The sequence below is a fragment of the Odocoileus virginianus genome, chromosome 8 (assembly GCF_023699985.2).
Source record: "Odocoileus virginianus isolate 20LAN1187 ecotype Illinois chromosome 8, Ovbor_1.2, whole genome shotgun sequence".
NCBI lineage: Eukaryota > Metazoa > Chordata > Mammalia > Artiodactyla > Cervidae > Odocoileus > Odocoileus virginianus.
The window spans coordinates 37,906,590-37,928,383 of record NC_069681.1 but is presented as its reverse complement, the minus strand read 5'-3'; the positions used below and the strand labels follow the sequence as shown (position 1 = coordinate 37,928,383).

Genomic DNA, 21,794 nt, shown 5'->3' with positions numbered 1-21,794 from the left:
GAACTGTGGTGCTGGAGAAGACAGTTGAGAGTCCCCTGGACAGTAAGGAGATCAAACCAGTCAAACCCAAAGGAGATCAACTCTGAATATTCATTGGAAGGATTGACGGTGAAGCTGAAGCTCCATTACTTTGGTCACCTGATGGGAACAGCTGACTCACTGGAAAAGACCCTGATTCTTGCAAAGATTGAGGGCAGGAGGATAAGGGGGTAAAATATGATGAGGTGGTTGGATGGCATCATTGACTCAAAGAATGTGAGTTTGAGCAAACTCCAGGAGATGGTTAAGCCTGATGGAGAAGCCTGACCTGCTGCAGTCCATGGGTCGCAAAGAGTCAGACATGACTGAGCAACTGAACAGCAACAAATAATTGACTTGAGTGCACATCCAGATGATACACCTTTTGTAAATATGGACCACATTTCACACATAATCTATAATAATATGTAAAATACCAGGTGTTGGTGTTCAAATGGCATTTACCAATAAAACACCATAAACCCAATGTCTTTCCAATTTTTTTTAAGATGGAAAAACTTTGCAGATGGAGTCTTCTACAAAAACATTACACAAATCTAAAAAACGAATATTTTATTCATTTATTTATTTATTTTTATTGTAGTGGTTTTTGTCATACATTGATATGAATCAGCCATGGATTTACATGTGTTCCCCATCCCGATCCCCCCTCCCACCTCCCTCTCCACCCGATCCCTCTGGGTCTTCCCAGTGCACCAGGCCCGAGCACTTGTCTCATGCATCCAACCTGGGCTGATGATCTGTTTCATGTCAAAACATCTGGGAGACAGAGATATTTTACCAGACATGTTGGAAAGCTCTATTAAATATCTGGGGCTTCCCTGGTAGCTTAGATGGAAATATCTAGCAATAAAGATGAACTAATAGCATGATAGGCAGGGCTGGAGTTAAGCTGGAATGAACAGTGATGGCTACTAGCCACTGACACCCTGAACCCTTCTGACTGGCTAATGCCTACTCCACTGAAGGCTGAATACTTTAAATATTAAGAGTTAGAAGAGTTCCAGGAAATCTCTCTTGGCTAACCATAATAAAACATTTAAAATAACTCCACCTCTAAATTAAATTATTTAATTTACTGAAGATCAAATAAATGGATTAGCAAGTGAAAAAATGACTAAAAGAATGAATTAGGGGAATACATGTAAATCCATGGCTAATTCATTTCAATGTATGACAAAAACTACTGTAATGATGTAAAGTAATTAGCCTCCAACTAATAAAAATAAATGGAAAAAAAAAGAATGAATTAGGACAGATGGTCTAAGAAAAACATAATTGGCTAGTAAAGTTCAGGGCTTGAGAGACTCCTGATCCCAGGTCTTGCTCTGAACTGTGATTCAGGGCAAATATCGCATCACCTATTGATAAATATGGTAGGAAACTGACCTTTAAGGAGTAGATACACCTCACAAACTGCCCCAGGAAACCCCTCTGTTACAGCCACCCTAAACGCTTTGTTACAGTGAGTAACTCATATTTTACTTTTCCTAAGCATTGGGGAAATTTTTTTTGGAAAGCTAGACCAGGCTTATTCTTTACCCACGAATCCTATGCATATGTTATACAGGCTGTCACAAAGGAGTCTAGCTCAAGGCTCACTCACTGTCAGGAATAGACAGTGAATAGTAACAGGCAGAAATATCTCTAAGACAGTGGTTCTGAAACATGGTGGGTCTGAGGAAAGCCATGGAGCATGTCTGCAAGAAAATGCCCAAGGGCTCAGTTACATGATTTCTGTGGGTTCCTCAACCATGAACCACAGGAAGTGAGGTGGCCACAGAAAGACATGGGAAATATGAGCTGCTGATTCTGAGGGAACAGGAAACCACCTATCACGGGAATCCTCCTGCCACTGGAATGCATTAACTCTTTCTCCAGGAAGGGTATTTTTCCTGGCCCAGTGCACCTCAACTGCCTTTCAAGGCAAAATGCAGTTTCCATCTCATATTTCTGGGAGAATTATAACTGCCAACAGATGAAACCTCTGTTGTGCAGATCTCTGAAATATTAGATGGTGTAGGAAACTACTATCATAAATATCCTCTGAAGTTAGAACTGGACATGGAACAACAGACTGGTTCCAAATAGGAAAAGGAGTACGTCAAGGCTGTATATTGTCACTCTGCTTATTTAACTTATATGCAGAGTACATCCTAAGAAATGCTGGGCTAGAGGAAGCACAAACAGGAATCAAGCTATATGCAAGACAGAAAAAGAGACACAGATGTATAGAACAGACTTTTGGACTCTATGGGAGAAGGTGAGGGTGGGATGATCTGAGAGGACAGCATCAAAACATGTATATTATCAAGTATGAAACAGATCGCCAGTCCAGGTTGGATGCATGAGACAAGTGCTCGGGGATGGTGCACTGGGATGACCCAGAGGGATAGGATGGGGTGGGAGGGGCGTTCAGGATGGGGAACACATGTAGATCCATGGCTGATTCATGTCAATGTATGGCCAAAACCACTACAATATTGTAAAGTAATTAGCCTCCAACTAATAAAAATAAATGGAAAAAAAAAAGATTGCCAGGAGAAACATCAATAACCTCAGATATGCAGATGACACCACCCTTATGGCAGAAAGTGAAGAGGAACTAAAGAGCCTCTTGACTAAAGAGGGTGGCTTAAAGCTCAACATTCAGAAAACTAAGATCATGGCATCTGGTCACATCACTTCATGGCAAATAGATGGGGAAACAGTGGAAACAGTGGCTGACTTTATTTTTGGGGGCTCCAAACTCACTGCAGATGGTGACTGTAGCCATGAAATTAAAAGACGCTTATTCCTTGGAAGGAAAGTTATGAACAACCTAAACAGCACATTAAAAAGCAGAGGTATTACTTTGTCAACAAAGGTCCATCTTGTCAAGGCTATGGTTTTTCCAGGTGTCATGTATGGATGGATGTGAGGGCTGAACTATAAGGAAAGCTGGGTGCCGAAGAATTGATGACTTTGAACTGTGGTGTTGGAGAAGACTTCAGAGAGTCCCTTGGACTGCAGGGAGATCCAACTAGTCCATCCTAAAGGAGATCAGTCCCGGGTGTTCATTGGAAGGACTGATGTTGAAGCTGAAACTCCAATATTTTGGCCACCTGATGCGAAGAGCTGACTCATTTGAAAAGACCCTGATGTTGGGAAAGATTGAAGGCAGGAGGAGAAGGGGACAACAGAAGATGAGATGGTTAGGTGGCATCACTGACTCAATGGACATGAGTTTGGGTAAACTCTGGGAGTTGGTGATGGACAGGGAGGCCTGGCGTGCTGCGATTCATGGGGTCGCAAAGAGTCAGACACGACTGAGCGACTGAACTGAACAAAACTGAAGTTCTTTAACGTATTTTGCTTTTCTTTTTCACCCAATTATTTCTAAGAAAGTTCTGCAAGGTGGTAGAATTACTGAATTTCAGAGTTTCAGGCCTCTCAGAGATGACTGAGTCTGAATGCCAAGACTCAGGACAAGGTATGTGCTCCCTGCCTAACACAGCTACCTGGAAGCCAACTGTTCATGACTAAGTGCTCTCTGTCTTCACTCAGCTCTCTCTCCCAAGAACCATGCATTTCCATCTCCCTCAATGCCATTTTATAACTCAACCAGTAATTTATGACATTTAAATGTTTTATTTATGCTAATTAGGTAGTATTTTACCTAATACTATTTTACCTAGTATTAGTATATACTGCTAATTAGCAGTATATTTATTCTGCTGCATTTGTTATGCCTTTGATAGCTTTAAAAATATAATCTACAATTTATAAGAACTAACTAGGAATCTTACTTTTGTCCCAGGCTGCTTTAACCATATTTTGCCAAAAGAGAAGTTCTAAAGTATCAGAATGTCTACCTGGTAGAAATGTCGAAGAACTGCCTGGAATTAACTGGAGTGAACAAAGCACAAAATGTCTCTAAAAACTTCCTGTGAATAAAATTTGAAGACCTAATAATCTAAAGCTGCCTTAGGTCAACTTAAACTTTTACTTGTGAAATGTGTCATTTTTCATGCTATTTGAAAAAGGCGAACATATAGACGCTCTCCATTTTGACCCGTTAAAACATTTTCTAAAAAATAGTGTTACTGCTACTCCTAAGAAGTGCATCCATGTCCCTGGGACAACTCCAATGCTCCATTTAAATAGAACTAGCTTTATGAAAGTTTCCACGTTCTTTAATTAATTCTTTACACTTCTGTACTAAACTTTAGTGGCATCATAATTAAACAAAACATAAACCAGATGTTCAGTGCTTATATGCAAAATTAAGCTATCCCTGTGAAACCAAATTAAAATGAGCTCAAGGATGAAGCTAAGCTCTGATGAAAACAAAAAATAAATACAAAGCAAGACAAATGAAAAAACAGGCTGTGGATTTTGTTTTGTGGTTTGTTAGTCTTATTTCTCAGAAATAAGATTAGCTTGAAAGATTTTGAGCATTACCTTGCTAGCATGTGAAATGAACACAGTTGTATGGCAGTTTGAAGATGCTTTGGCATTGCCCTTCTTTGGGATTGGAATGAAAACTGACCTTTTCCAGTCCTGTGACCACTGTTAAGTTTTCCAAATTTGCTTGTACATTGAGTGAAGTACTTTAACATCGTCTTCTAGGATTTGAAATAGCTCAGCTGGAATTCCATCACCTCCACTAGCTTTGTTCATAATAATGCTTCCCAAGACCCACTTGACTTCACAATCCAGGATGTCTGGCACTAGTTGAGTGAACATATCATCGTGGATATCCATTAGGACCTTTCTTGTACAATTCTTCAGTGTATTCTTTTTATTTTTTTTCCATTTATTAGTTGGAGGCTAATTACTTTACAATATTGTAGTGGTTTTTGCCATACATTGATATGAATCAGCCATGGATTTACATGTGTTCCCCATCCTGACCCCCCCTCTCACCTCCCTCCCCATCCCATTCAGTGTATTCTTGCCACCTATCTCTTCTGCTTCTGTTAGGTCCTTGCTGTTTCTGTCTTTGATTGTGCCCATTTTTTTAATGAAATGTTCCCTTGGTAGCTCTAGTTCTCTTGAAGAGATCTTTAGTCTTTCCCATTCTATGGTTTTCATCTATTTCTTTGCATTGTGCACTTAAGAAGGCTTTCATATCTCTCCTTTGCTAGTCTCTGGAACTCGGCATGCAGCTGGGTATATCTTTCCCTTTGTCCTTTGTTTTTTGCTTCTCTTCTTTCCTAAGCTATTTTTAAGTCCTCCTCAGACAATCATTTTGCCTTCTTTTATTTCATTTTTCTTGGAGATGGTTTTGGTCACTGCTTCCTGAACAATGCTACAAATCTCCAGCCATAGTTCTTCAGGTACTCTATCATGTCTAATCCCTTGAATCTATTCATCACTTCAACTGTATAATCATAAGTAATTTGATTTAGATCATAACTGAATGGCTTAGTGGTTTTACCTACTGTCTTTGAGTCTGAATTTTGCAATAAGGAGCTCATGATCTGAGTCACAGTCAGACCAGGTCTTGTTTTTGCTGACTGTATAGAGTTTCTCCATCATTGGCTGTAAAAAATATAATCAATCTGATTTTGGTATTATCAGTCAAAATGTAGAGTTACCACTTGTGTTGTTGTAAGAGGGTATTTGCTATGACCTTGTGCTTTCTTGGCAAAACTTTGTTAGCCTTTGACCTAATTCATTTTGTACTCCAAAGTCAAACTTGTCTGTTACTCCAGATATCTCTTGAGTTCCTACTTTTGCATTACAACCCCCAATGATGAAAAGGACATCTTTTTTTGGTGTTAGTTCTAACAAGTCTTGTAGGTCTTCATAGAACCATTTGACTTCAGTTTCTTCAGCATTAATGGTTGGGGCATAGACTTGGATTACTATGATGTTGAATGGTTCACCTTGAAAATGAACAGAGATCATTCTGTCATTTTTGAGATTGTACCCAGGTAACTGCATTTTGGACTCTTTTGTTGACTATGGGGTCTACTCCATTTCTTCTAATGGATTCTCACCCACGGTAGTAGATATAATGATCATCTGAATTAACAGTCATCACCCATTTCTGTCCATTTTAGTTCATTGATTCATAAGATATTGATATTCACACTTGCCATCTCTTGCCTGACCACATCCAATTTGCCTTGATCCCTGCAGGTTCCTATACTGTATTGTTCTTTATAGCATCAGACTTTACCTTCACCACCAGACACACCCACAAGTCGGTGATGTTTCTGCTTTGGCCCAGCCTCTTTAGTCCCTCTGGAGATATTTCTCTACTCTTCTCAAGTAGCATAATGACCAACTACTGACCTGGGGGGGTTCATCTTCTGGTGTCATATTTTTCTGCCTTTTCATACTGTTCATGGAGTTCTCAAGGCAAGAATATTAAAGTGGTTTGCCATTTCCCTCTCCAGCAGACCACATTTTGTCAGAACTCTCCACCATGACCTGTCTGTCTTGGGTGCCTTGCACAGCATGGCTCACAGCTTCATTGAGTTATACAAGGCTGTGATCCATGTGATCATTGTGGCTGGTTTTCTGTGATTTTGGTTTGACCTACTGTCAAAGCATTTGATGTTGTTGTTTAGTGACTAAGTCATGTCTAATTCTTTACAACCTCATGGACTGCAGCCTGTAGGCTCCTCTGTCCATGGGATTTCCCAGTCAAGAATACTGGAGTGGGTTGTCATTTTCTTCTCCAGGAGATTTTTCTGACCCAGGGATCGAACCCACCTCTTCTGACTTGGCAGGCAGATTCTTTACCACTAAGTCCCCTGGGGAGCCCTTCAAAGCATTTGTAACACACACTTCTAAAAAGACCAGAGAAGTGTGTGTAGATGTTTATAGAAGGCAAGACTGGAAGTACTGGCTTCCCTTTTCTTTCCCTAACAGTTTCAGAGATGAGCTCTAGCACACAGACAGTCCCTGATGGGTCAGGAGTACATTTCATTATCGTCAGTAATCTGCTTACAAATCAGCATGAGTTTGCTATAAGCTTAGAGATAATGATCTTAAATAAATAATTACTCACTTTATTCCATATATTCCTCTCACTCCCACTGTTATGATTTTATTTCAAAAACAATCTGTTTTAAAATTCCAGGAAAACAGTTTTTGGAAATTTTCTGAAATCAAGGGCAACCCTTACATAATTGATTATGAAAAAGATATAGTTATGCATGTAGGTGTGTGAGTTGCTGTGTATCTGTGAATCAAGGTCTCCAATTGACAGTTGTATTAAAATCTGAATCTGAATCTTGTGGTACAGAATAAAAATATAATGACAAAATTTTTTTGAACAAGCAATCCACTCTTGACAATTATTTAAGCTTGCAAATGCCTTGAAAGACAGGACCATTTTGCCCAATGTTGGAACCAAAACTGACAACCGGTGGACAACCAATAAATGCTTGCTGATTGAAAAGGCCCCCCTCTTCTTACCTGTTAGAATCTGAGGAGAAGAGTAATGAAGTTGCTGGCACAGCTCTTCCAAAGTTGTGTCCCAGCAGAACTGGAACATCCAACATCTCCAGCTACATCCCAACTTCTTGTCCAATAATAGTTTTTAAATGTCTGTATGCATGCTAAGTCACTTCAGTCATGTCTGACTTTTTGCGACACCATGGACTACGTATATCCCACCGGGCTACTCTGTCCATGGGATTCTCCAGGCAAGAATAGTGGAGTGAGTTGTCATATCCTTCTCCAGGGGATTTTTCCGACCCAGAGATTGAACCCACATCCCCTGCATCTCCTGCATTGCAGGCAGATTCTTTACCTCTGAGCCACCAGGGAAGCCCCTCTTAAATGACTGCTGCTGCTAAGAGTCTGTAATTTATATGCTAAAACTATCAGGTATTAAATATTTAACCCACATAAGTGCCACAATGTGTCTTCAATGCTAATGCCCAGGAAAATGTATTAGGTGTTTGACAGTTTTTTTTTTCCCCATTTATTTTTATTAGTTGGAGGCTAATTACTTTACAATATTGTAGTGATTTTTGCCATACATTGACATGAATCGGCCATGGGTGTACACGTGTCCCCCATCTTGAACCCCCCTCCCACCTCCCTCCCCATCCCATCCCTCTGGGTCATCTCAGTGCACCAGTCCTGAGCACCCTGTCTCATGCATCGAACCTGGACTGGTGATCTGTTTCACATATGGTAATATACATGTTTCAAGGCTATTCTCTCAAATCATCCCACTCTCATCTTCTCCCACAGAGTCCAAAAGTCTGTTCTTTACATCTGTGTCTCTTTTGCTGTCCTGCATATAGGGTCATCATTACCATCTTTCTTAATTCCATATTTTTGTGTTAGTATACTGTATTGGTGTTTTTCTTTCTGACTTACCTCACTCTGTACAATAGGCTCCAGTTTCATCCACCTCATTAGAACTGATTCAAATGCATTCTTCTTAATAGCTGAGTACTATTCCATTGTGTATATGTACCACTTCTTTCTTATCCATTCATCTACTGGTGGACATCTAGGTTGCTTCCATGTCCTGGCTATTATAGACTGTGCTTCGGTGAACATCGGAGTACATGTGTCTCTTTCAATTCTGGATTCTGCAGTGTGTATGTTCAGCAGTGGGATTGCTGGGTCATATGGCAATCCTATTTCCAGTTTTTTAAAGAATCTCTACACTGTTCTCCATAGTGGCTGTACTAGTTTGCATTTCCATCAACAGTGTAAGAGGGTTCCCTTTTCTCTACACCCTCTCCAGCATTTATTGCTTGTAGACTTTTGGATAGCAGCCATCCTGACTGGCGTGTAATGGTACCTCATTGTGGTTTTGATTTGCATTTTTCTGATAATGAGTGATGTTGAGCATCTTTTCATGTGTTTGTTAGCCATCTGTATGTCTTCTTTGGAGAAATGTCTGTTTAGATCTTTGGCCCATTTTTTGATTGGGTCATTTATTTTTCTGGAATTGAGCTGCAGGAGTTGCTTGTATATTTTTGAGATTAATCCTTTGTTGCTTCGTTTGCTATTATTTTCTCCCATTCTGAGAGCTGTCTTTTCACCTTGCTTATAGTTTCCTTTGTTGTGCAAAAGCTTTTAAGTTTAATTAGGTCCCATTTGTTTATTTTTGCTTTTATTTCCAATATTCTGGGAGGTGGGTCATAGAGGATCCTGCTGTGATTTATGTCGGAGAGTGTTTTGCCTATGTTCTCCTCTAGGAGTTTTATCGTTTCTGGTCTTAAAATTAGGTCTTTAATCCATTTTGAGTTTATTTTTGTGTATGGTGTTAGAAAGTGTTCTAGTTTCATTCTTTTACAAGTGGTTGACCAGTTTTCCCAGCACCACTTGTTAAAGAGGTTGTCTTTTTTCCATTGTATATCTTTGCCTCCTTTGTCGAAGATAAGGTGTCCCTAGGTTCGTGGATTTATCTCTGGGCTTTCTATTCTGCTCCATTGATCTATATTTCTGTCTTTGTGCCAGTACCATACTGTGTTCGACAGTTTTATTTCTTTGATTGAAAGACAACAGAACTTGGAAGCCTGGATGTCTAATTCTATGAACTGCAACTTTCAAAGGATCAGTATATGTGGTTTTCTCTTCATGTTATCACACACCAGAAACAAAGCTCACCATAAATAATCTATTACAAATTCTACTCTTGAAAATAAACTCTAAGAAAGAGTTCAATGTAATCTACCACTAAAATGTAAATAATTGCTGGCTTCTAAGCCTTTTGGGAAAATTAGGCTTATCTTTGCAGTGCTTACTTGGGCTCCAACTTTAATGAAGGAATGAAGTCCTGCTAAGAGACACAGGAGGGGAAAGCAGGATAAATACTAATATGCCGGCTGCTCTAAGATTAGGAACCTAGAAGATTTAAGTGAGCATCACTCAGTCATGTCTGACTCTTTGTGACCCCATGGACCATACAGTCCATAGAATTCTCCAGGCCAGAGTGCTGGAGTGGGTAGCCTTTCCCTTCTCCAGGAGATCTTCCCAACCCAGGGATCGAAACCAGGTCTCCTGCACTACAGGCAGATTCTTTACCAGCTAAGCCATGAGGGAAGCCCAAGGGAAGAAAAGTAAAGGTTTTGTAGAAAATAGGTCAACATGCAGTGATTTTCTTCCAAGCATCTCACCTATTGCTGAATATTAAACATAATCAGGCATTAAGTAGGATAACAAAACATATTTACTGACAAACCTGGTGTCTGACTTACCTACTGGATTTCTATCAAAGAACAATACTGGAACTCTCAAAATGGACTCCAACATTTTGTTGTGAAAAATTTGTGAAGAATTAACAAGAACGTAGAATATCAACAGAGATCTTGTGATGCTGAGAAGGACAGTACCTGCAGTTAGAACTGAAATAAAGATAAATAATTCAGCACAAAGATCTCTGCCTTTTCTTCAAAATGCTAAAGCATGTCAGACAGTTTATAAAGATATTATGCATTTCATTCTATAAATATAGTTTATATATAAATTCATATATAGAATGTAGAATGAAAAAAAGTGAAAGTGTTAGTCACTCAGTCACGTCCGACCTCTGAACCCATGGACTGTAGCCCATCAGGCTCCTCTGTCCATGGAATTCTCCTGGCAAGAACACTGGAGTGGGTAGCCATTCCTTTCTCCAGGGGATCTTCCCAACACAGGGATCAAACCTGAGTCTCCTGAATTGCATGCAGATTCTATACCATCTGAGCTACCAGGGAAGCCCAGAATATAGAATAAATTTATATAAATATTGGATTCTATATGAGTTTAATAATTCACAAGATACATTTATAAAGAAGAATATAACAATCATTATGTTCCTCTCATTAAGTAAAAATCATATGGGAAAAAAACAAGTATAAACTATAATTTCAGGCTTTCTTAATTCAGTTACAAGTTCTAGTAAAAAAAACTTCGAAGAAAGAAAATTATAAAAAGTAGTTGATTTGCCTTTCTCATATTTCAAATCTCTGTATCTACAGCATGTCTAAATTTACAACATAGCCTAAATTTGAGGAATGCTTCAATACCAGCATATAACAGGAAATGGGATAAATGATTTATCATTTTCTTGTAAACGGTAACTTTATAGCAAAGTTTACTTCTATGTAAAGTAGCAGCTTTCATGTTCAAGTAGCTGTAAAGAGTATGAAAATATTACCATATTAAGTTGCAATCAGAAAAATCCTTAAATAATTGCAAGAAAATACAAATCATATTTTAACACATGATAATTAATATAAATGAGCAACTAATCTCTCACTAAATATTATACAGAAACCTGAAACTTTTGGAAATAAATATAATCACTTACATTCGTGTTTATTAATGACATCAATGAGTACCTACTATGCATATAAAAATTAAGATAGCCCTCCTAACATCTCCTGCACTCACAATGCTAAATAGGGTGGAAAAAACTTCTGTAATAAATATTCCACCAAATACCTTCAGCTGACACATCATTGTTATTTCAACTCTGAAGTCTTCTCGAATTCCTGAATTCCATCAACAGACATTTGCCTTACCCCACCATCCTATATAAATGTGTAACAGAATCCTTTCCTTCTTCCTTTAAGTCCTTCTCCCCATAGTCCACCAATCGAAAGGTAAACAATGAATGGATTTATGTTTCTTAGCAAGTGATCAGTGTAATAAACACCAAATTTCAGTGAGTGGGTTCTTAAGAAGATAATGCATTCTTCCTTTGCAGAAAGCTTGTGTGAGGTTTCCTGTGGTGATGTTTAATATTTTAGATGAGAGTTTCCTTTAAGAAGTATAGAATGCTACATATTTCTAAATACATCTGTGAAAGCACAGAGCTGTATTAATATCAGTCTGGCAAGTCAGATGCAAATTAATCACACAGTCGCAGACACAATAACACCGTGATCTCAAGGTAAGAAAGAGAAGGAATCCTAATTCCTAGACACTGCATTTTTCCCTGCTTAACATCTCTCTCAAGTAATGAAGCTCGAGAGATGAGCAGTGTGGTGAAGGGGAGTTTGCACACCTGCAACAGAATACACTTTTACCTGGGGACACTTGCTGCCAGAGGATTTCATCCAAGTTCCATAAAAGCCAGAGTTTATTCAGACAGAATTGGAACAATCTGAACCACAGGGTGGGAATCTGTTTCTAACCTCCTTGCTCACCCATGTAATGACATAAGATTTAGCTAAAGCAGCCTATTAGAATAGACAATAGCCACATATTTCCAGTGGTTGATTTTCTGAATGTGCGATCCTGGTTTAACTTCCAAAATCCAGTACAGAGCAAATTGAGAGTCTTCATTCAATCTCTTTGTTCTAGTAGATTTTAAAAATAATCATTTTAATTAATTCACAGAGAAAATGTGACTCAGTCTTTTATTAATTTGTTGAGAAACTACTGAATTACTGCTGGAAGCCCTAGTTGCTCACACAGGCTCATTGTAAGCACCTCAAACTCTCATATAATAGACCAGATGACTCAGCTTTACCTGAATAAACTCTAAGGTACCAGACAGGATCAGGCAGCACAATTACTTTTCCTTTTCCATATGTTATGGCATATAGGCTACTCTGTCCATTTGCCCTATGGAACAATGAAGAAAAAATATCATGTGATAGATAGAATTTAGATAAATAATGAAAACAGAAAAAAATTAATCTTGATTTAGGAGATGTGCTTTGTGCTAGAAAATGATTCTGCAATTACAGGGCCCTGTGTCTGTCTACCTTATAAAAATTCAACTTTCATTTTGACTTTCAGTTCTTAAAATCATCTATGAGGAAGTTGCTGAGGATCAGACATGGGGAGAGACCATGGGAAGGTCACATGCCACCAGCAGGAACTTTACTTTTTCTTCAGGGAAACTACATGAGGGTCAGAAGAGGAGACTGAACTAGCCCCATCTCTCCCCCAGACTCTGTGGGAAAGTGGGGTTCATGAAGATCTCAGAGCACTTTGGGTCAGATCAGGAATCACTCACCAGTCTGCAAGCCACCAATCCTGCAGGACATAGGCGACCTGGAGCAGAAAACAACAGTCACTCACACACTGACATTACTGAGCCCTCACACCTGGGCTAACTGGGATGGGGGATGGAGAGGCTCCAGAACATGCAGATGGCCCTTTCAGCTCAGGTCTGCACCAAGCCCCACATCCCAGATAACCACAGGTCAGGGGAGAGCATGTTACATTTTAATATGTTTTAAACATATTGTCTTTTCCCTAGAATCTATCATGTACACGTGACACCAATAAGCCTCACTTATTATGCTCCCCACAGATAATGCATTTCAATGCAAATCCAAGTGAACTGAAAAATATAACAGTAATAGTGCAAATATTGAGATTTTTTAAGGAAAAAGTTTGACAGATACTGTGATGATCAGGTTTTCTATGTCAGCTTGGCCAGGCCAGTCTTCAGTGATTCAACCAAACACTCATCTAGATGTTGATGTGAAGGAATTTTGTGGATGTGGTTCACATCCATCCTCAGAACTGAAGTAGAGGAGATCACCCTCAGTGGGGCCTCGTACAGTCAGATGAAGGCCTTAAGAGCAAAACCTGAGGCTTCCTGAAGGAGGAAGAAATTCTGCCTCAAGACATCAGGGTCAGCTCCTGCTCAAGTTTCCAGGCTACAGGGCTACCTTTCTGATTTCAGATTCACCCAGCTAGATCCCACAAGTTCAGGGGCAAGTTCTTTGAGATAAATCTCTTAATACACATATTAAAAGATTATAAAATAAATACAGTATAAATTGTAGATAAATATCAAGCTGAGGGCACAAATCAAAATAAATGTTCTACTTACCTGATCTGCAACATTTACTAGAATAAGGAAAATGATGATAAACCAATGAGCACCAGCTGTGAAGTAATTCATGTAGGTCTTAAAACCAACTTTTCCTACCAAACGGCCCTCCAGCGGTAATGTAACCTGTATATTCTCAGCCTGGGAAGGAAAAATGGTAGAGGCCAAACTTTAAATAACAAACCCCAAATTTTCAAAAATTTAACAATGTCCTCCAGTGCAAAGCTGTGGAGAAACAGACACATCTAATATGATGGTAGGAGTGCAAGATAGTTCATATCCTACAGAGAAGGGTGTGGAACTATCCAACCAAACCACATATGCATTTTCTCTTAGACACAGCCATCCCACTCCAAGGAATCTATTAAAAAATAAGGAAACACCATTTGCACGAGGTTATTCACTTTTAGATGGCTTTGCTTAAAGTCGATCATGAGTCTCAGCACACATACAACCCACCTGATTCAAGTATGAATGCAGAAGCTTGCTCTAAAATAATGCACAAAATGATATGGAGCTAATGTAACCCTCTGGATGACTTGTGTCACTCAATGATGGAAACATAAAATGCAGTTAGGGCTCAAAATCCTAGCCATAACAGTAAACTGAGTTCACAGAGTGAGTTGGAGCAATGAGTGTTTGGATAGCAAGCAGACAGCATATAATCCAAATTTATTTGTTTCTTGAATTTAAGAGAGTAATTCCTGAGTATAGAATGTGAGGGAGTGGTTTGAACACTTATAAGAATCATCCAGGCTCGTGAGTTTGAATAGTGAGGATTTGAAAACTGAGGAATACCTGTGTATATTTTTAAGGAAGATCTATTGCGTTTATGTATTTCCGTCTGAAGGACTTAGGATGTACTATAGAGTCATAGGAACCAAGGATGTCCTTAACTCTATCCTGGCCACTGGGGATTCAAGGTGGATAAGATGTGGTTCTTGGTGTTAAACAGTAAGAAAGGAAGATGGGAACTAACTCCAAAGTGTCTACTGTGTCTCAGGTCCTTTGCAGAGGCTACCTCTGGCCTATCACAGACCATCTAACAATGGGGGAAAATACTGCCATCAGTCACCTTCAGTGCCAGAACATTCCAACATACAGGAAAAGTAGCTGATTTAATGTGGTCACAGCAGGACTCAGTCTAAGGGGATCTTCATATTAAGCCTCTTGGATGCATAAGGGAAGCTGGAGGACACCAGAGCAAATAGGATATAACTATGAGAAATTGAGGAGTTCTCATACCAGTGTGAAATACATATGCCTGGGAATTTATAGCAGTGCACCCACTCCTGGTCTTCATAAGATTCTCCTTTCTACAGCTAAAGGGGAATCTGAAGCAGGCCTGCTCCCGCCATGCTCTTTTAATTCTACCAGTTCCATGCAACAAGGCTTTGGAAACTTAGGGTCTACTTTGGGACAAAGATCTTGTGAGTGGAGCAGACTGAAGGTCTATGAGGCCACAAAAAGCAGACAGACCCAGCACATTGCAGGATGAGAAACTCACATCTTGGTCCTCAGGAGCTGCATCTTTCAAGGAGGGTCTGGGAGACTGTTGAAACTGAACTGAAGACTCAGAGTTCAGACTAGGAGCTCCTGGACCTGGAGAAGGTTCACCCTCCTCATTCTTCTTCTTTAAAAGAATATCTTCAAAATCTAGTCCAAGTTTTGGAAATTCAACCAAAGTCCCCTTTTGGATAATTTTTCCCTAAAATAAAGAATTTGAGAGAAATGTATTTGCATTTGATAGTATTAATCTAATCTACATACAAATCAAGAAAAGTTAACTAGTCTTAAGTTATGATTTTCCTATGAAAATGATTCTTAGATCTGGAACTCTGATGGACAAATCTATTTCAGTTCAACCTGACACAGAACTGAGCATTCTGTTCTCTGCCAAACTCTCTGCTAGGTGTTGGGGGATGTGAAAAAAAAAATGTGTGATTATGTGTTAAATATGAAGGTCATTGAATAACACCTTGGGGGTTCAGGGAAACTAAAAGTACAGATGATGGTGGAAGTATCAGTATAGTATTTTTAGATAACATGGAAATTGAGAGAAGCATCAGGTAAAAAGCAGGATTTTTTTTAAAAGCATCAGCTAATTGGGGAAGATATTCCAGGAAAGGACCTTAAGGCTGACACAGAAGTGGCCACAAGCACATCTCCATAGGTAACAGTCTCTCATCAAATCTTCACTGACCATTATCACAGTATCATGTGCCTGGCTGGGATATGTAGGAACATAAGACATGTAGGAACAGCCCTGGACAGAGAACCTGTTAGCTTTGTCTTCACGGTTTTTACCACTACCCTACAAATGCAGGAAATCCCAACTGAAAATTCAATATTCCACCTGTTGAAGTAGTTAAACAAGGAGGCCATGAGACTGGGGAGGCTTTAAAGCCTTGACAGCCCATGCCAGCAAATCAAAACCTAAGAATCAATGCTCTCAGATCTGAGAAAATAAAAACAAACAAACAAACAAAAAGATAAGAACAACCACTCACAAGGAGTCAACCAAGTTTCCCCAAATCAGACAACTGCTTAAGCTACAGTCAACCTAATCATGCTCTTCGAACATGTGTGACACATCATTGCAGCTTCCCTCCCTTACAAAGTCTTATAAAATAATGTGCAAATGTCTTCACTATTTACTGATCTCATGAAATAATACTCAGCTCATTCATTCAGCCATCCCCTCTCTGCTGTGAGAGAGGGACCAGACCAACAATAAGGATGCACCCTAACTCACCCAGGGGTGCTCATAGTTGTTCTGATAGCACTAAACTTGATGGTGGGTCCTTAAAAGCAGCAGCAGAGGAACTTAAAATATTGAGTGATGGGCTAAATAGGCTATTCTGTCTCCCACTGATCCTGTGCTCATATACTGTCAATGTTGGGGTTTTGCACACTAGTGTTACCCTCTTCCAAAACATGAAATTAACTGCTATCAAAATATGAAAATCCTGAGCTCCCCACTGCTAAAAGAGTGGTTAAGAGTCAACACATGGAACTACCTCTAGATAGGTAGAGGTTCTGCATTTTAATCATCTTTCTTAGCACAGAAATTCATTTGATAAATGAGGGATCTGACCAAGGGACTGTAACAGACAAAGGTTAACAATGGAGACCCTGAGGCCCAGAGACAGGCAAGTCAAGAAGTGAAGTATTAAACCACCAACAAGTCTGAAAAATTCTCATTAATCTCCATCCCACAGCCAACCATGCCAGGAGTTGTGGGTTAAATGGTGGCCCCCAAAAAAGTTATGTTCAAGCCCTAAACATGACATCTGTGAACATAACCTTATTTACATTCAGTGTCTTTGAAGATGTAATCACATTAAGATGAGGTCATACTAGACTAGAATGACCTTAAATCCAATAAGACTGATGTTGTTATGAGAAGAGAAGAGACCCAGACAGACATGGGGACAATGGTCACGTGACATCAGAGACCACAGTGCTGCAGCTGGAAGCCAAGGAACACCAAGGAAGGCCGGTGAACACCAGAGGCTGGAAGGAAGGATTGCCCCCTGGAGCCTTCAGGGAAAGCACGGCCCTTCCAGCACCTGGACTGGGGACTTGTAGCTGCCAGAACACAGAGATGATAAACTTCTGTTGTTTTAAGTTACCCAGTTTGCAGTGCTTTGTTACAGCAGCTCTGGAAACTGATACTCTAGCCTGAGTCCACACTTCACTCTTCTCATCTTTGCTAAGCCTTGTAACTGCTTCTGCTGTCACCCCTCCAGTGACCATCAGAGGAATCTCTTAACTCTCATATCAGATCACGTCACTCCTCTGCTCTGGACTGTCCAAGGCTTCCATCCCACTTCCGGTCCCACTGCCTACTGCCCAGGGAAAAGCTCCTTCCACATTCCCCTGCTCACTGTCCTGAAACATGCTGGTCTTCCTGCTGTTTCTTCAATCTGCCAAGTCAGTTCCTTCCTCAGATTCCCTCCTCCCATGACTACATGGCCCCCACCTTCATGTCACTCAGACCCCACGAGGCACCAGCTCCTCAGGGAGGCAGCCAGGATGTCAGCCCACCTCTCTCTCTGTCACATCCTCCCCATAAGAACAGGAGCCCCGTGAGGGCAGGGCCTTGTCCTCCTGCTGCACAGGCTCCCACACGTATCAGGCACATAGAGACCAGGTCAGTGAGACCAGCAACTGGCCACACCAGCAGAATGGGCATCTGACACCTGGGTGCTTGGCTACCCTCACTTCTGGTGTTAATGGAAGGTGCTCTTTAGGCAAACTATGTATAACAATCACCTGGATACAAACAGGTCTTAGTATCTCTAATTTCCAATTAATACTCTTTGACTTAAGTTTTGGAAAGGGGGAAGAAAGTTCTACAGAAAACAACATCATTATCCTTAACAATTTCACTAGAACAGTGATAATTCAGTAACTCTACAGTAGCACTTTTCTACACTAGGGTTTATGTGGCTTGGAGTGCAATAGTGACATTTCTACAGGTCTTTGGATTCATCTTCAAAGGCATGAACACCAGCTCTGAGCAGAAAGGAGTGTAAAATTGAGGAAGAAGAGGGCATTTATTTTTAATCCAAGGAGAGTGACCTGCAGGGAGGTCTGATCTTCAGCATGCAAGAATGCTAGAAATTCCACAGACTTCTAGAAACTACTTACATTTTTCAGTATCAGAATCTGACTTGCATCTTTCAGGAACTGCCACTGATGAGTCACTAAGATTGTGATCTTCTCCTTCAAGGCCTGATGAATACACCTACAAATATAAAAGGCACAGTACACGAAAACAATTAATGGGGGTGCTCCAAACTTAAAACATGTATTTTGAAAACATAATGAGACTAAAACAACACAGCAAAGGTCTATACCTTAAATGCCATATAATACAAATTAAATACTATTATAAGTCAATGATGACAACTAGGTCCTCAGATTTATCAGCAGCAAACTTGAATCTAGCTCTGCTAAAAAAAATCTAAAAAACACTCCACTGAAGGAAGCACTTACTAAATTTTTTTTCCAAAAACTCAGTGTAACAATAATTTATATTTCATAATGAAAAATAATTGAGCAATACTGAGATTCCAAAACCTGACTGAACTAAAACACTATTTTATCACTATGTGGGAATGGGAGAATAGGGATCTATATCATATCAAACTCTGTAGATTTTTCTTAGACAGTACTTAGGTGATTATTTATGATTTATGATGTATATATTAACAACAAGGGAAAAAAACAACAAAGGGTTTATAGAATCTTAGTAACTTCTGCCAGAGTGCATTTTGTAGACATTTCCTCCCAAATAGTATTAGAAAGAAAATGAATGCTAGCATGGCCTCCATCTGTCTCTACAACATTTCTTCCCATCCAGGAAGTAAGTCTTCTTTCATTAGGACTGAATACCTTCCAAATATGAAAATGAAAGAATGGAACCCAAATGGCCCAAATCACAGTGGGAATCATCCAATGGCTCAAAAGACACACCAGTTCTCTTAGCCAAGAACCCTGTGTGATCAGGCCACCTAAGATGGCTATTCTTTTGCTCTCTGTACATCCCCTGCTCCACCAGTGCCTGCTTCACCTATACCTACTCACGTGACTGACCTTCCTACGTACTTGCCCCAGAGCCCAGCTAATAACTCTATCAGATTTAGATCAGAACCCTCCACAATCCTTATCAAAAGGGATAGTAAGGGGCATGACCCTCTGCTGGTTTTCATAGTAACCGATGGCCCATCCTGACATCAGTTCCCCCTATAACAAGTAATCTCTCCACCCTGCTCTCTGCTTCCCCTGGGAGCAAAGACTGCCACGATGTCCTGTTCCAACATGGACCTCAATTGGTGGATGTCCTTCTAGGATTTCCTTCACAAGTGTGAGCTGGCCCTAACCATTAAACCATCTCTGCACTGATTCCAGGCTCTTTCCTAAGTCTACGCTGGACAGGTACAGGTCTGGCAGGCCTGCTGGGTGCAGCCCAACAACCCCCCTCAGCCTCCAACCTTAAGTGCATTTTCACAGTAACTCCTCCAACTGCTCCTACATTTTAAATACAGACCCCCAGGGACTCAGCCTAAGTCTCACCCCACAGGGTCCACAACCCTCCAGGGAAGGGTGTAGCTGGGTCCATGGTCCCGGTGACCACAGGCAGGGCTCCAGGCAGGTACCCTGGGTGCCGGAGCCCCTCACAGAGGAAATTTCAGGAACATGGACCAGAGCAGCCTGATGAATGAGTCAGATGGAGAGCCTGGAGGCAGTAGACTGCAGCTCAGTTCCTCTCATAAGCCTGAAGACATCAGACGAGTGACTAAACCTGTTTCTTCACCTCAGAACAACGTCAATGACAACTCATCCACATGTTCTGAGAAATCAACCACCAACCCATTCGGTAAACACCAGCTCCCTTCTCTACTCCTCCCTAACCCATGACAGGTCCTAAGTTTTGGACTCAGGATAGAACAGTCCTAAGGGAACACTGTGGACACTGGGTCTGTGGTCAGAAGCAAGACCCAGGGGATGTAGACACACACACCATCCCTTCATTAAATCCAAAAGGACCCATTTTTCCCTTTGACATGTCTTAGTTCAATTTGCCTAAGTTTCTTGACTGAGTAACCCACTCCTCACACTTAGTACTAAAGTTTTTAATGGAATTATTTCTCCTTAGTTCCTAATTACTTGCCAATAGTCCCTGAAGGTTGATGTTAATCAAATCTGATGGGCTGCTATGTCCAAGATGGAGCAACCCAAAGTTTTAAAATGTTTTCTTCCTAACATCCCATCATAGATGAGGTGATACAAATAATTACAATGACGGGATCAGTTGATGGCTTTGAATGTTTCCTAAATAATGCTTTTTAACTGAAAAAATAAATAAATAAATAAATAATGCTTTTTATCCAAATCTCTAAGAAAACAGTTTGTTTTCCAAGTTTTTCAAGTAAGGATTTCTGAGTCATAGCATGAAAATGATTGTTTCAGCAACAAGTTGTTCAACTGTTATTCCTATGTAAGGGCTGTATTAACCCTATTTATTGGGTAGGTCACTAAGATTGTACAGGATTTTCCATAACATTGTATTAAAAAAAAACCCAAATGAACTTTTAGGTCAATGCAATATAATTCTATATAAGGGCTGTGTTCAGAGCATACACATCCCATGATAGATACAAATATGACAGAGTCCCACCTTCATTCATTCTATCAGCAGAGGTTTATTGAGGTGCCACTCATTTGACCTATACCGAAGGACAAGAAAGCAGACAATCTTTTGCACCAAGAGCGACACACTGAACGAGTATAGAAAATGCACCATGAGGGTGTGACATGTGCTCTGAAGGAAAAGTAAGGGGGGAGGGTGAAACTGTTTTAGATGGGGAGACATGGGAGCCCAGATATTATCTGGGGAAACATCCTGGAAGAAGGCACAGCAGGTTCAGGGGTCCTGACAACAGCTGGGCTGAGACACCTAACCATTCACAGTTTAGGGCGATCAGTCCAGTTCAGGTCAGTCACTCAGCCATATCCGTCTCCTTGGACCCCATGGACTGTAGCATGACAGGCTTCCCTGTCCATCACCAACACCCAAAGTTTACTCAAGCTCATGTCCATCAAGTCAGTGATGCCATCCAAACATCTCATCCTCGTCGTCCCCTTCTCCTCCTGCCTTCAGTCTTTCCCAGAATCACGGTCTTTTCCAGGGAGTCAGTTCTTTGCATAAGGTAGCCAAAGTATTGGAGTTTCATCTTCAGCATCAGTCCTTGCAATGACTATTCAGGACTGATTTCTTTTAGGATGGACTGGTTGGATCTCCTACAGTCCAAGAGACTCTCAAGAGTCTTCTCCAACACCACAGTTCAAAAGTATCAATTCTTCAGCGCTCAGCTTTCTTTATAGTCCAACTCTCACATGCATACATGACCACTGGAAAAACCACAGCCTTGACTAGATGGACCTTTGTTGCAAAATAATGGAACCATTCTGTTGTTCCATGTCCAGTTCTAAT

At 40.4% G+C, this 21,794-nt stretch overlaps 1 protein-coding gene across 1 annotated transcript in view; it reads right to left on the bottom strand.

The window, feature by feature from the left end:
- LOC110127198 (ATP-binding cassette sub-family C member 4-like) overlaps positions 1-21,794 on the bottom strand; it is a 173,325-nt gene that overhangs the window by 92,497 nt on the left and 59,034 nt on the right. The window contains 6 exon segments of the mRNA XM_070471119.1: positions 10,206-10,352; positions 12,470-12,564; positions 12,962-12,999; positions 13,790-13,930; positions 15,297-15,497; positions 18,446-18,542. Of these exon segments, the coding sequence (XP_070327220.1) occupies positions 10,206-10,352; positions 12,470-12,564; positions 12,962-12,999; positions 13,790-13,930; positions 15,297-15,497; positions 18,446-18,542 (719 nt within the window).